This window comes from Aquarana catesbeiana, linkage group LG04 (genome assembly GCF_042186555.1).
Source record: "Aquarana catesbeiana isolate 2022-GZ linkage group LG04, ASM4218655v1, whole genome shotgun sequence".
In the NCBI taxonomy this organism is placed as follows: domain Eukaryota; kingdom Metazoa; phylum Chordata; class Amphibia; order Anura; family Ranidae; genus Aquarana; species Aquarana catesbeiana.
In genome coordinates, this window is record NC_133327.1 from 120369375 (window position 1) to 120383294 (window position 13920).

General features: G+C 45.3%; 1 protein-coding gene across 1 annotated transcript in view; it reads left to right on the top strand.

Moving 5' to 3' along the window:
* Positions 1-13256, top strand: part of LOC141139433 (alpha-1,4-N-acetylglucosaminyltransferase-like) — a 235296-nt gene extending 222040 nt beyond the window's left edge. Inside the window, exon 3 of the mRNA XM_073625504.1 lies at positions 11286-13256. Within this exon, the coding sequence (XP_073481605.1) occupies positions 11286-11864 (579 nt within the window). The 3' untranslated portion in view covers positions 11865-13256. The remainder of the gene's footprint in view (positions 1-11285) is intronic.
* The last annotated feature ends 664 nt before the right edge of the window (positions 13257-13920 follow it).

The window sequence follows — 13920 nt, forward strand, 5'->3', positions numbered from 1 at the left end:
TACAAACAAGACAGGGACTGTAGGTTTGTTCTTAAGTAGAATCTGTTTGTAATTTTGAACTGGTACATTTTTAACGTGTTTAGCTCCAGCCAAAAAATCTATTTTAAGCTTTTTGGAAAACATAGGGAAGGGTTATCACCCCTGTGACATTTGTTTTGCTGTCTGTGCTCCTCTTCAGAAGATTTCACCTCATTTTTTGTCCCAATGACAAATGTTTTTTGAAAATTTGGGGTTTTTGTGAAACAAGGATTGGTGATAAAGCATTAGTGGAAGAAGAAACATTTTTCCCATATTAACTCTTACAGGAGAGAATTTCCCTTCCTAGGGGTAGATTTCATCTCACTTCCTGTTGTCTCCTTCCGTTTGCAAGTAGGAGTCGTTTGTAAGTTGGATGTTTGAAAGTAGGGGCCTGCCCTATATACTCAGCAGAAATTTGGGCCTTAGGTGTTGTTGTGGCCACAACACTGTAAGCCCTCACAGGGCTCTGCTGTGAAATATCAGATCAAGAATTGTAATTACATGCCCCTGTTGAACAGGGGCTGAAAAATTTGGCCTTAGGCACTGGTGCCACAACACTGCAACCCCTCACAGATACTCTAGTTGGAACGCAGAAACGAGCCCTGCTGCAAAGTATTGCATCAAAAATTGTAATTACACGCCCCTGTTAAACAGGGGCTGAAAAATTGGGCCTTAGGCACTGGTGGTGGTGCCCAGAACCAAAAATTTTCTTACAAGCTATCAGCGTGATCATTGAGGAGGAAGAGGATAATTACTCAGGATAGTCACTCAGCATCAGCATAGGCAGTCTTTGAAGGGATCTGAGATTTCAAAAAAAATTATTTGGGATCAGCATCAGGTGCTTGGTAGCTGGTGGTGATCCAAAACTGATTCATTTTTATGAAGGTCAGTCGATCGGCCGAGGCGGTGGACAGAAGCACCCTGTGATCGGTTACAAAGCCTCCAGCAGCACTGAATGTGCGTTCCGAAAGAACGCTGAATGCAGGACAGGACAGTAGCTCAATTGCATACTGTGCAAGCTCTGGCCAGTGATCCATCCTCAAGACCCAGTAACCCAGAGGATTTTCGGTGGGAAAGGTGTCCAAGTCAGATCTTGCCCCTAGGTATTCCTGCACCATGTAAAACAGACGCTGGCGATGGTTGCTGGAATCGATCATACCTTGGGGCTGCGGACCAAAAAATTTTCTGAATGCATCGGTCAGACGGCCACCTTCTCCACCGCTCCTTCTTTGACTGACCGAAGCCTCAGCAACACATTGTCCAGAAACAGGAGTTTGTAACCTTCCAGTCTCTGGGAACGCGTTGCACAGACGTTTCTGCAAGGCCTCCCGAAGATGTTTCATCCTCTGCTCCCTCTGTGATGGGAAGATAAGGTCTGCAACCTTACCCTTCTAACGTGGATCAAGGAGGGTTGCCAACCAGTATTGGTCCTTCTCCTTGATACCACGAATACGAGGATCCTTACGCAGGCTTTGCAGGATCAGGGAGGCCATGCAGCGTAGGATTGCTGAGGCATTCGGTCCGGAGTCCTCTGGGTCACTAAGGACGACATGGTCTGCAGCCACCTCCTCCCAGCCACATACAAGTCCATCTGTTTCTTGGGACTGATCCCTTAAATACTGCTGCTGATGCTGAGTGCCAGGCTCCACCTCCATACTGACACAATCCTCCTCCTCCTCCTCGTCCTCTTCCTGTGTGATCGGCGGGCACGCAGGAACACTGTCTGGATAAAGGGGGCCTTGAGAGCTAAGGAAGTCCTCCTCTTCCTGCCTCTGTTCTGCCTCAAGTGCCCTGTCCATTATTCCACGCAGCATGTGCTCCAACAGGTGGACAAGGGGGACAGTGTCACTGATGCATGCACTGTCACTGCTCACCATCCTCGTGGCCTCCTCAAATGGTGACAGGACAGTGCATGCATCCCTGATCATGGCCCCTGGCATGGGGAAAAAAAACAAGCTCCCCTGACCCTATCCTGGTGCCATAGTCACACAGGTACTCATTGATGGCCCTCTGCTGCGTGTGCAGCCGCTGCAGCATAGCCAACGTTGAGTTCCACCTGGTGGGCATGTCACAGATTAGGCGGTTCTTGGGCAGGTTAAACTCCTTTTGGAGGTCTGCCAGCCGAGCATTGGCATTATATGACCGGCGGAAATGCACACAGACTTTCCTGGCCTGCCTCAGGACATCCTGTAAGCCCGGGTACCTGTCCAAGAACCGCTGCACCACCAAGTTAAGGACATGAGCCAAACAGGGCACATGGGTCATTTGTCCCTGTTGGAGGGCAGAGAGGAGGTTGGTGCCATTGCCGCAAACCACCATTCCTGCCTTAAGTTGGCGTGGCGTCAACCACCTCTGAACCTGCCCCTGCAGAGCTGACAGAACCTCTGCCCCAGTGTGGCTCTTGTCCCCCAAGCACACCAGCTCAAGCACCGCATGGCATCTTTTGGCCTGCATACTTGCGTAGCCCCTTGAATGGCTACGGAGCACCGCTTGTTCTGAGGACAAAGCACAGGAAGAGGCCATGGAGGAAGAAGAAGAGGAGGGGGGGAAGGGGAGAGGTGTGTCACAATCATTAGTAGTGGCATTTTGGAGGCGTGGTGGCGAAACAACCTCCAACACTACTGCACCTTGTCCTGCATCCTTCCCAGCTGCCAGCAGTCACCCAATGCGTGGTGAAACTTAGGTAACGTCCCTGTCCATGCCTGCTGGACCATGAGTCAGCGGTAATATGCACCTTACTGCTGATCACCCTGTCCAGCGAGGTCAAGACATTGCCTTCCACATGCCGGTAGAGAGCCGGAATCGCCTTCCGTGAGAAAAAGTGGCGTTTGGGTATCTGCCACTGAGGAACCGCACATTCCACAAACTCACGGAAGGGGGCAGAGTCTACCAACTGAAAAGGCAGCAGTTGAAGTGCTAGCAATTTTGCCAAGCTAGCATTCAACCGCTGGGCATGTGGATGCTGGGAGCGAACTTCTTTCGGTGGTGCAGCAGCTGGGGCAGAGAGATTTGCCTGGTACAATCTGACGTCGGTGTACCGAAAGCAGATTGCCCCCAAGTACTTGGCTGTGACACACCTAATTCTACACCTTCATTCCTCACAGTGCAGGTCTCAGAGAGGACTGAAGGTATAGTGGGGTTGGAGATCTCAGCTGATGAGGAGCAAGGAGAGGTCCTCTTTGTTCTTTGGTGTGGGTCTTTACGCTTGCCAACGAACTGCATGGCAGGACAACAGATGTCTGGTCAAGCATGTGGTGCCCAAGTGGGAGATGTTTTGGCCACGCGAGATACGCTTGAGACATATGTTGCAAATAGCAGCGGTGCGATCTGATGCACTCGTCTCAAAAAAGGCCCACACCAAAGAACTTTTTGAATAACGCGCAGAGACTGCAGCGTCCTGCACATGCGGAGCTTTGGGGTGTGATGCAGTCAGTGTGCTGCCCTTAGGCTGGCCCCGGAGGGCATCCTGCCTCGTTGGTGATGTGCCGCCTCCTCCTCCTCCTCTCTCCTATCAGGCACCCACGTTGAGTCAGTGACCTCATCATCCCCTCCCTCCTCATCACTGGAGCAAACCTGGCAGTATGCTGCAGCAGGAAGAGCATGACTGCCAGATTGCTGTCCTTCTTGGGCGCCCCCTCTGTCTGTGCTCACGTTACTGCCTTCATCTAGCTCAGTATCATTATCAGAGCCTTCCAAACGCTGGGCATCCTCCTGGAGCATGTACCCAACACTGTGGTCAAACAGTTCGAGGGACTCCTCAGGAGGACATGGTGGGTCTAGGGAAGGAGTCACTGATGACATTGAGCCGAGGGAAGAGGCCGCTGCTTTGCCAGACAAAGTACCCTGAGCATGGATGAGAGAGGATGAGGAGGATGCGGACGGCTTGGTCATCCACTCGACCAAGTCTTCCGCATGTTGCGGCTCAACACGGCCAGCTGCCGAAAAAAAGGCCAAGTGTTTCTCACGGCCACGTGCTGATGAGGATGCACCGTGTCCACGACCAGCACTGTTGCCTCTAGACACAGAGCCTGCTTGCCCTCTTTTATTGGCTTGTGACTGTCTGCCTCTCCTTGTTGGCCTTCCAGACATACTAATGGCCTGTAGCTGCACTAAGCTGGGAGATTATATATATATATATATATATATATATATATATATATATATATATATATATATATATATATATATATATATATATATATATATATATATATATATATATATTGTACTGATACTGCAGCTAGCAAAATCAACTGCCTGCCTGTAGTATGAGAACACCACCAACCTTCTACAGGCAGCTTTAGCTGAACACTGTGCAGAGCTCGCAAAAAAATAACTTGTAGGTTTAGCTGAACACTGAGGAGGACGCACTAGACTAACTTGTAGCTTATTTAGCTGCCTGCTGTAGTGATAGGATCAGGAAAACACCACCAACCTTCTACAGGTAGCTTTAGCTGAGCACTGTGCAGAGCTCGCAAAAAAATAACTTGTAGGTTTAGCTGAACACTGAGGAGGACGCACTAGACTAACTTGTAGCTTTAGCTGAACACTGTGAGCAGGACGCACTACACTAACTTGTAGCTTTAGCTGAACACTGTGCAGAAGTCTCACTACACTAACTTGTAGCTTTAGCTGAACACTGTGCAGAGGTCTCACTACAATAACTTGTAGCTTTAGCTGAACACTGTGAGGAGGACGCACTACCCTAACTTGTAGCTTTAGTTGAACACTGTGCACTACACTAACTTGTAGTTTTAGCTGAACACTGTGCAGAGGTCACACTAAACTAACTTGTAGCTTTAACTGAACACTGTGAGGAGGACGCACTACACTAACTGTAAATAGTCTAGCTGCCTGATTGTGGTACTAATAGGATCAAAAGAACACCAGAAATTTGCTTCAGGTAGCTGTAAATACTATAACAAGACAAGCCTGCCTGTCAGTAGGAAGATAACAGGAACGGATCTAGCTAAACTGAATACAGTGTATATATATATATATATATATATATATATATATATATACTGTATATATGCAACACCTGGGATGTATATATATATATATATATATATATATATACACACATATACATATACACATACACACACACACACACACACACACACACACACAATACACTATAAGTGCAGCTAACGCACTGACTGTCCTGCCTAATCTAGCTAACTCAAATGAAATGACACTGTCTCTCACTCTCTAAGCACGCCAGAACACACTACACAGGGCCCTTGTGCAGGCGGCCTTCTATAGTGTGGGGCGTGTTCTAAACCTCCTGAGCCATAATTGGCCAAAGCCACCCTGGCTTTGGCCAATTACAGCTCTCTCTACGGACGGCGCAGTGATTGGCCAAGCATGCAGGACATAGTGCATGCTTGGCCAATCATCAGCCAGCAATGCACTGCGATGCCGCAGTGAATTATGGGCCGTGACGCGCCACACGAATTTGGCGCAAACGGACCATATCGTTCGCAATTCGGCGAACGACCAAACAGGCAATGTTCAAGTCGAACGCGAAGCTCATCCCTAGTAGCGAGCCTGTCCTAACCTGTCCACAAGTTTGTCGACCCGGGGCATCGGGTACGCAACGAACTTGGACACACTGTTGAGTTTCCTGAAGTTGTTACAAAACCTGATAGTACCATCAGGTTTTGGGACCAGCACTATGGGGCTCGACCACACATTATGGGACTCTATCACGTCCAACTCTAACATATTTTTTATTTCCTTTGCGACTGCTTTTCGTCTGGCCTCTGGGATTCTATACAGTTTTACATTTACGCGAACCCCTGGTTCCGTCATTATGTCATGTTGGTCAGTCCGGGTAAGGGCGAGAAAAAGTCTCTATTTTTATGTACAAACGCCCTAACGTCACTTTGTTGTGCCACAGACAGGGTATCTGTTATGGGGACATCAGGTGTCACTGGTAACCCGGTCTGTTAGAGGCGTGGACGTGGCCAGTAAAGTCTCTGTCCTTCCAGGGCTTTAAGAGATTCACATGGTAAATTTGGTGTGGTTTCCTTTTCCCTGGCTGGTAGACTTTGTAGTTTACCTCCCCCACCCTTTCGACAACCTCAAAGGGACCCTGCCACTTGGCTAGGAACTTACTTTCCACCATGGGAACCAGTACTAACACTCTGTCCCCGGGGCTAAAAGTACGGACCTTGGCACCCAGGTCATAGACCCTCCTCTGGGCCTCCTGGGCTTGCTCCATATGTTCTCGCACCAGGGGCAGGACAGTTGTGATTCGATCCTGTATCAAGGAGACATGCTCTATGATGCTTCTATATGGGGTGGCCTCCCCTTCCCACGTTTCTTTGGCGACATCTAGCAGCCCCCTGGGATGTCTACCATACAAAAGCTCAAAGGGGGAATAGCCTGTGGATGCCTGCGGAACCTCACGTATGGCAAACGTGAGATATGGTAGCAAAAAATCCCAGTTTCTCCCATCTTTGTCGACCACCCTTTTCAGCATATTTTTCAAAGTTTTTTTTTTTTTTTTCACAATCAAAAGTTTATTGAAACTTATTGCGATACAGTAATTGCAATCAATATAAAATGAAAATATTTATCCATAAAATGAAGGGATTACAAGTAAATAACAATTGGGGTTTGCAAATATGATATGAGCATTTTCAGTTAAGGATATAATAGGGAAAGGGGAGAGGGGGAGAAAGGGGAAAGATTGAGGGTAAAAAGAAGAGAGGGGTAAGGGATGGGGAGAGGAGGGGTGGGGAACTAAGGTAGAAGTGAGGAGTACTGTTGTAGGCATCTCACCAAGAAAAGGAGGTGAAAGAGGATAAATATAGCATGCATATGAGTAGTTTATCATAATCATTAACAGTCGTTATATTTTAACGCCACTTAAGCTTTATCTAATACATCATATTGTATCATTTCTTGTCGACTTTTTGATAATACAAGCAAATTTTTATCGATGAGGTATTAGTTAATAAGTGAATCATAAACCGAGGAGTGTACAAATAACAGCCATGGTTGCCAGGTATGATTAGTTTGTGCTATTCTCTCTCTTCATGGCAGCGATTTCTTCCATTTTGTAAATGTAGTTTACCCTTTCTAACCAATCTTTAATGTTGGGTATGTGTGTGGTCTTCCAATGGAGGGGTATGAGCGTTTTAGCTGCTAATAGTAAATGTCTAGACAGAGACTTCTTATATCTACTTATGGTAAGTTTATTCACATTGATCAAACATGTGGCTGCAGTGAATTCTATTGTGGTTTCTGTAATAAATTTAGTCCACTTTATAAATGCTTCCCAGAAGACTTGGAGTACAGGGCAATCCCACCATATGTGGAGGAAATTGCCAACAGCCTCTCCGCAGCACCAGCAAGTGTCTGAAATTGTGGGGGGCAATCTCCTGGCCTTGTGTGGCGTGATATACCATTGGGTAAGGATTTTATAAGATATCTCCTGGTATTTAGTGCTTAAAGAGCTCTTGTGTGTCATAATACGTGCATTCTCCCATTGTTTTGATGAAATCTTAATATTTGAGTCTTTTTCCCACTTTTCTTTGTGCTGTGAGTCTTCCTTGTGTTGAGTTTGATTAAGACAGCAATAAGCCAAAGATGTGGTATTAGCTATTGGTGATCTTTTGTAGCAAAGATTTTCTATAGGGAGTAATGGTAGGCAATATGACAATCTATATTTGCTATTCACCAGGAAGTCTTTGAGCTGCATGTAAAGCCACGGGCCAGGAGGTGGTCCATCCCATTCTGCCTGTAAAATGTCAAGGAGTTTGATCTTAGAATTTATTAAGCATTGGGAGGCAGTGCGGGTCGGTAAGTTCTTCAGGTGTAGTCCAGGAATAAAGTCGGGATTGTTAGTAACAGGGGTCAGTGGACCAGGAATTGAGGCTAGTTTGTGGGGGCCAGCAACTTTATGCCAAATGTCAAGTGTGTTTATGACTAGAGGGTGATTGAGTTTCTTATCCGTTTTGGAGTGTAATGTCCAAGGATATTAGGTTAAATTGAACAGGGTTAGAGTTTGTTCTAACTGGATCCAGTCTTTGTTAGCACGTAATGTGTGATGCTTGATGATATTTCATAAAATTCGGAAGGCCCATACCCCCTTTATGTTTGGATAGGAATAGTGAGGAGAGCTTTATTCTCAGTTTTCTGTCAGCCCATAAAAAGCGTCTTTGTGCTCTGAGGAGACTGGTGAAGAAGGATTCAAGAATTTTGATGGGAAGTGTGTTAAAAAGATAAAGCAGTCTCGGTAGTATTGTCATTTTGTAGGATAGAGGCTCTACCGAACCAGGAGAAAGTTTTTGAGGTCCATTTTTGGAGGTCTCTAATCAATGTGGTAAGAAGGGGTTTGTAATTATTGGAATATAGGGAGTCTATGTTACTAGTTAGTTTTATCCCTAGGTATTTCAAGGTATTTTGTTCCCATTTATAGTTATGGTTGTCTTTCATCAATTTAAGTTGATCTGGTGGTAGATTGATATTTAACGCTTCTGACTTTGATTTGTAAATTTTAAAGTTGGAGATAAATCCGAAGATTTCAAATTGTTTTTCAAGATTTGGGATAGAAATATGCAAAGTTTTATTAAATCTTTCAACCAGACCATCCGTTTGGGGGTGGTAGACAGAGGTGGGAGATTTTGTATAGTCTACACAGTTCCTTGGTAACCCTAGACATAAATGGGGTTCCCTTATCGGTTAAGACATCTTTTGGGATCCCCACTTGACTAAACACCTGAACCAAATCCTTGGCGATAGCCTTAGCGGAGTTGTTGCGCAAGGGTATGGCCTCAGGATAGCGCGTTGCATAGTCTAGGATCACCAGAATATGCTGGTGACCCCGGGCAGATTTCACAACCGGCCCCACCAGGTCCATGCCAATCCGCTCAAAGGGTACCTCGATTATTGGTAGAGGGACAAGAGGGATAAGAGGGCTGCGAAAATGGGGCGACGGTGCCGACATTTGGCACTGGGGGCACAATTCGCAGTACTCCTTGACATCTGCATGCAACCCGGGCCAGAAAAACTTCTGGGCGATTCTCTCCCTGGTATTTTTCGATACCGAGATGTCCCCATGGATGCAAATTACCCCAATAGTACTGGGGTGTAATTTTTTGGGGTTCACACAATCATTCCTGACTAGGGTCACCACACTACCAGAGTCTAGCAAGGCTGTGAGTGGCTTTCCATCCACTGAAATAACACACATCTGTTTTTCAATGTGACTCTGACATGATGCAGTACATGCGACCTGTGCAAACAGAGAAATGCGTCCTTTTTCATAAAAGCATAATCACATTGCATAGGTTCATCATCTATAGGACAGTTTGCAGCAATATGCCCTAATGCATGGCAACGAACACACCGTATGTGTCCTACCCCTAGTCCTCTTAACGGCCCCAAAGACCTTCCTGGCTTCTTTGGCCAGTCTCCAAGTCTAGGACCCACACTCTCATCAGCTGTAACAACAGTCTTATCCACCTTCCCCATGCTCTTGAACCCTGGAACAGTCTTACCAGAACCGCTGGGCTATCTTGCACCCCTAGAGACACCGAAGTGGGGTGTAGATGGGTTCACAGTGCAGTGTACCTCTCCACTAGGTCCACCAACTGGGTTGCAGTTTTGGGGTCCCCCTGTCCGACCCACTTCCTCTGGGGCAGCCAGGAGCGCAAGCAGGTACCGGTCCATTACCACACGCTCCACAATCTTAGGGCTTGTCAAGGTCTCTGGCTGCAACCACTTCCTGGTGAGGTGGACCAGGTCAAACATTTGTGAACAGGGTGGCTTGTTGCTGGAGTAGGACCACTGATGCACGCGCTGGGCCCGGACTGTCATGGTGACACCCAAGCATGCGAGTATCTCTGTCTTTAGAGTCTCATAGTCCTGGGCCTTATCTGGTTCTAGATCAAAATAGGCCTTTTGGGGTTCTCCTGTTAGAAAAGGGGCCAACAGACCCGCCCACTGCTCTTTTGGCCATTGCTCGCAGACAGCGACTCTCTCGAAAGTCACAATGTATGCCTCAACATCATCCGCAGGTGTCATCTTTTGCAGGTGGTAGGAGGCACGTACCATCTTTGGTTCCGCTGACACAGGAGGTGCCGACTCCTTTTTCAGTTTCACCAGAGCCTCTGCGAACTGCCGGTTCATTTCCTTCTGGGCCTGCTTGTTGTGCTGCAGTGGCCTCTGCGACTTGGCGGTGCATCTCCTGCTGGGCCACCCATTGTGCTGCAGCAGCCTCTGCAACTTGGCGATTGGTTTCCCGCTGAGCTGCATTGGACTGTAGCAGGGCCTTTATCATCTCCTACATCTTCAGAAATTGCCCGCTGAATCCACCATGTGTGGGGAATTAGCACGTGGGGATCACCTTTTTCTGAATGACAGTCAGCAAAAGGGCACTTTCTTAAAAATCTGGCAGATGCCAGGTTTATTTGCAGGAGGTTTGCAAAATAAAAACAAACAGTAAATGAAATACTTGCCATCCGGCGCTAACTAAACAAATAGTCTCCTCTCTATACAGTGCAGGGCTGGTCCCCGTCACCCACAAAACATGCAGAGAAGCAAACCTTTTAGTCCAACACCCAGAGCTCCTCTCACTCAGGTTCCTTTCTGAGCCTCAAAACCTGAGCGACCTGCTGTGCTCTCTTCCTGGATATTTAAAGTCCAGCTGACTGTGGACTCCAGTGGACCCGAACATCCGGGCCGGAACCCAGCCTGCCACAGAGGCTGGAAAAACCGGGCCAGATTCCGGTTCAGTCCCTTACAATAGAACGAATGCAAGGTGAAATGTACCTATTATCATGTATCTCACCTTGCATACCGTCACAATATCTATCTATCTATCTATCTATCTATCTATCTATCTATCTATCTATCTATCTATCTATCTAGATAGATAGATATAATAAGGTTTATTGCACATTTAAAGTAACAGCAGGAACGCAGATCTGTAATGCACATATTGAACATGTACAGAAGATTTTTTTTTTGTGCTTTAATGTGCTATGCACATGTTGGTTCATCTGATGTGCTCTACCTTCACTTTTTGTGCCATCCTCTATTTATCTAGCCCATTATAAATTTCTTACGCTTATATTTTTTGGTTTTATTGATTTGGAAGACAACAGTGAAATAATAAATTCAGAAAAAGAGTGATTAGTTCTCTGTAAGTTTTCTTTACAATAATGAAATGTGAAATTGTAAATAAGCATATACAGTATATGTTTAGGTTATATTGATGTTTATTAAATAATTGCACTTTTCTCAATTAGGTGAACCCAAAGAAGGAACGCTACTGGACTCATGTTAGCTCAGATGCCTGTAGGTTTGCTTTGATGTGGAAATACGGTGGCATTTATATGGATTCTGATGTCATATCAATTCGTCCGATTCCCTATGATCATTTTCTAGCAGCTGAACATTCCTCATCCACTAGCAGCAGTGTATATGGCCTCTCCCCATTTCACAACTTGACTTGGCTTTTTATGGAGGACTTTGCTCAGAACTACAGGGGAGATCTATGGGGACACCAAGGACCAAAATTGTTTACACGTATTGTGGTAAAATTGTGTGGTCTGCCAGAGTTTAACACTATACATGATCTTATGTGTGCAAATATACCCTATTTACACCCTTATCGCTTCTATCCCATTTCTTATGGGTCGTGGAAAAAATATTTTGAAGTTTGGGAGAATTTTCCAACATTTAATAACTCCTATGCCTTGCATCTATGGAATTACATGAATAGTGAGGGTAAAACTATGGTTCCCGGGAGCAACACATTGGCAGAGCATCTTTACCAAAAACAATGCCCTACTACCTATGACTATATTTTGAAAAAGAATATTTAACCAGATCTACTGAAAATGGCTAAAAGCAGATCTATAGTGAAAAACTAAAATATGCTTTTACTTAGAAGACTCGCATGTAAATGGCATTTATTTTCATTTTGCAACATGGTTGTCTTGCTGGCTAATAGCTCTGTAAACGCCAATATCTTCATCTCTTTGATGGCACTGAATCTAAGCCCCTGAAAATGTAGGCTACTGGTTGTCTGGTTTTAATACCTTTTTATGTTTGCCCCATGTAGCAATGTCCATACAATATGGCAGATGAAATAAGAGTGTACAGTACAGAATGATGTGACAAGAGACTGTGGAAGCTTTGTAGGAAGGAAGTCAACTGAATTGGCCAGAAGTTACATAAAACAGAGATTACAGTTACACTAAATTGACTGTTTTTAGTATTTTCATTGGCTGCGTGATGGACTTGTTCTTTCAATGCATCCCAAGCAAAATTACTTATTAGGGTAGGTTCACAGCTATGTGTGTGCAGTTAAGGTGTTTTTTTATGTGTTTTGGGGAAATGTTTTTTAAACATTTTTGTTTTGTATGTGTTTGCATGCTTCCTGCATTTTTTTTTTTTTGGTAGGAGGAGGGGCCTGGTTGTTGGCTACAAAACCCTACCAAAAATGCACAAAAAAAGCATGTACATGCAATTTAATTGGTTCAGTTTGAAGTCTATGGGGCCAAAAATGCACTGTTATGCATGTAAAAATGTCCCTGCACCTTTCCAAAAAAAAAAACACTTTGCAGGAAAGTGAACAAGACCCACAGCAAATAATGTTAAATAGATTGTAGTGCATTTCTGCAGATCTGCAAATGCACTAAACACATAGCTGTTAACATAGCCTGCCCTTTTGGCACAAGATGATCTGCACAATTAAAGGGGTTGTAAAACCTCAAGGTTTTTCACCTTAATGCATTCTATGCATTAAGGTGAAAAACATTCTGTCACTCAGCAGTCCCCCTGAGCCCCCGTTATACTTACCTGAGCCCTGAGTTTCCCACGACAGGAACGAGCTCATCAGCTCCAGCCGGTCTCGTGTACTGATTGGATAGATTGATAGCAGTGCAGCTATCAATCAAAACCAAAAACACGGGCGCCGGGGGGCTGGGTTGAGTCCTGCTTTCTGTGTCAATAGATGCAGAAGCAGGACACATGACTGCACCCGCATGGGTGTCCCGAAGGAGAGCGCTTCTCCAACGGGGCACTCGAGAAAAGGAGGAGCCACCAGCGCCGCTGAGGGAGAGAAGAGGAGGATCGGGGCCACTCTGTGCAAAATTAACTGCACAGCAGAGTTAAGTATGACATGTTTGTTTTAAAAAGAAAAAACCCTGAACCTTTACAACCCCTTCAAACACCTGACAATTGGCTTGCCTGCTTCATCTCCAATTAAGAAATACATTGACCTGGAGAGACCTGGAGATCTTGGAACCATTTTGTCTACACAGATGCCTATCTTCAGGAGATGGCGCTGTCAGGCTGACCTTCTGAAATTGGCCCTACTCCTTGGGCGAGAGGCCCTATATGTAGATTTATTTTCTCTTTTCTTCTTCTATTGCTCCCTCTTCTTCTGCTCTCTGGGGACACCTGACCCCTGAACCCTCTCCTTTTCTGGTTTTTCCTTTTTCTTTTACCGTATCATTGTCTCAGACATGATGGGCTATATTATTCAGACATGATGCGTATCTTTGCTTACATCACACTCACCTCATTGTCCCATTTCTGGACTAAGCGGGCCATCGGGATGCATTATCTCCCAATATATTGTAAAAGTTTGATTTTATTGTATTTCACATTATTTCAGTATACTGTACTGTCTTGTTTTGTATGAATCTATGTTCTGGGTCATCCTTGTAGTTGCCTGTCTGTCTCCCCAGCTCTTCACGCTGAAAATTATCTCCAAAATTGACATGTTTTTCTATGACCATCCGTAATGTGAAGAGCAGGGCTAGTTGTTATATTATGTGACCCTTTTTTTTGCTACTTGATTCTGTTATCTGTCACTAGTGCATACCTTGACTGTTAAATGCAGATTTCTTTGGAAAATAAAATAAAGGAATT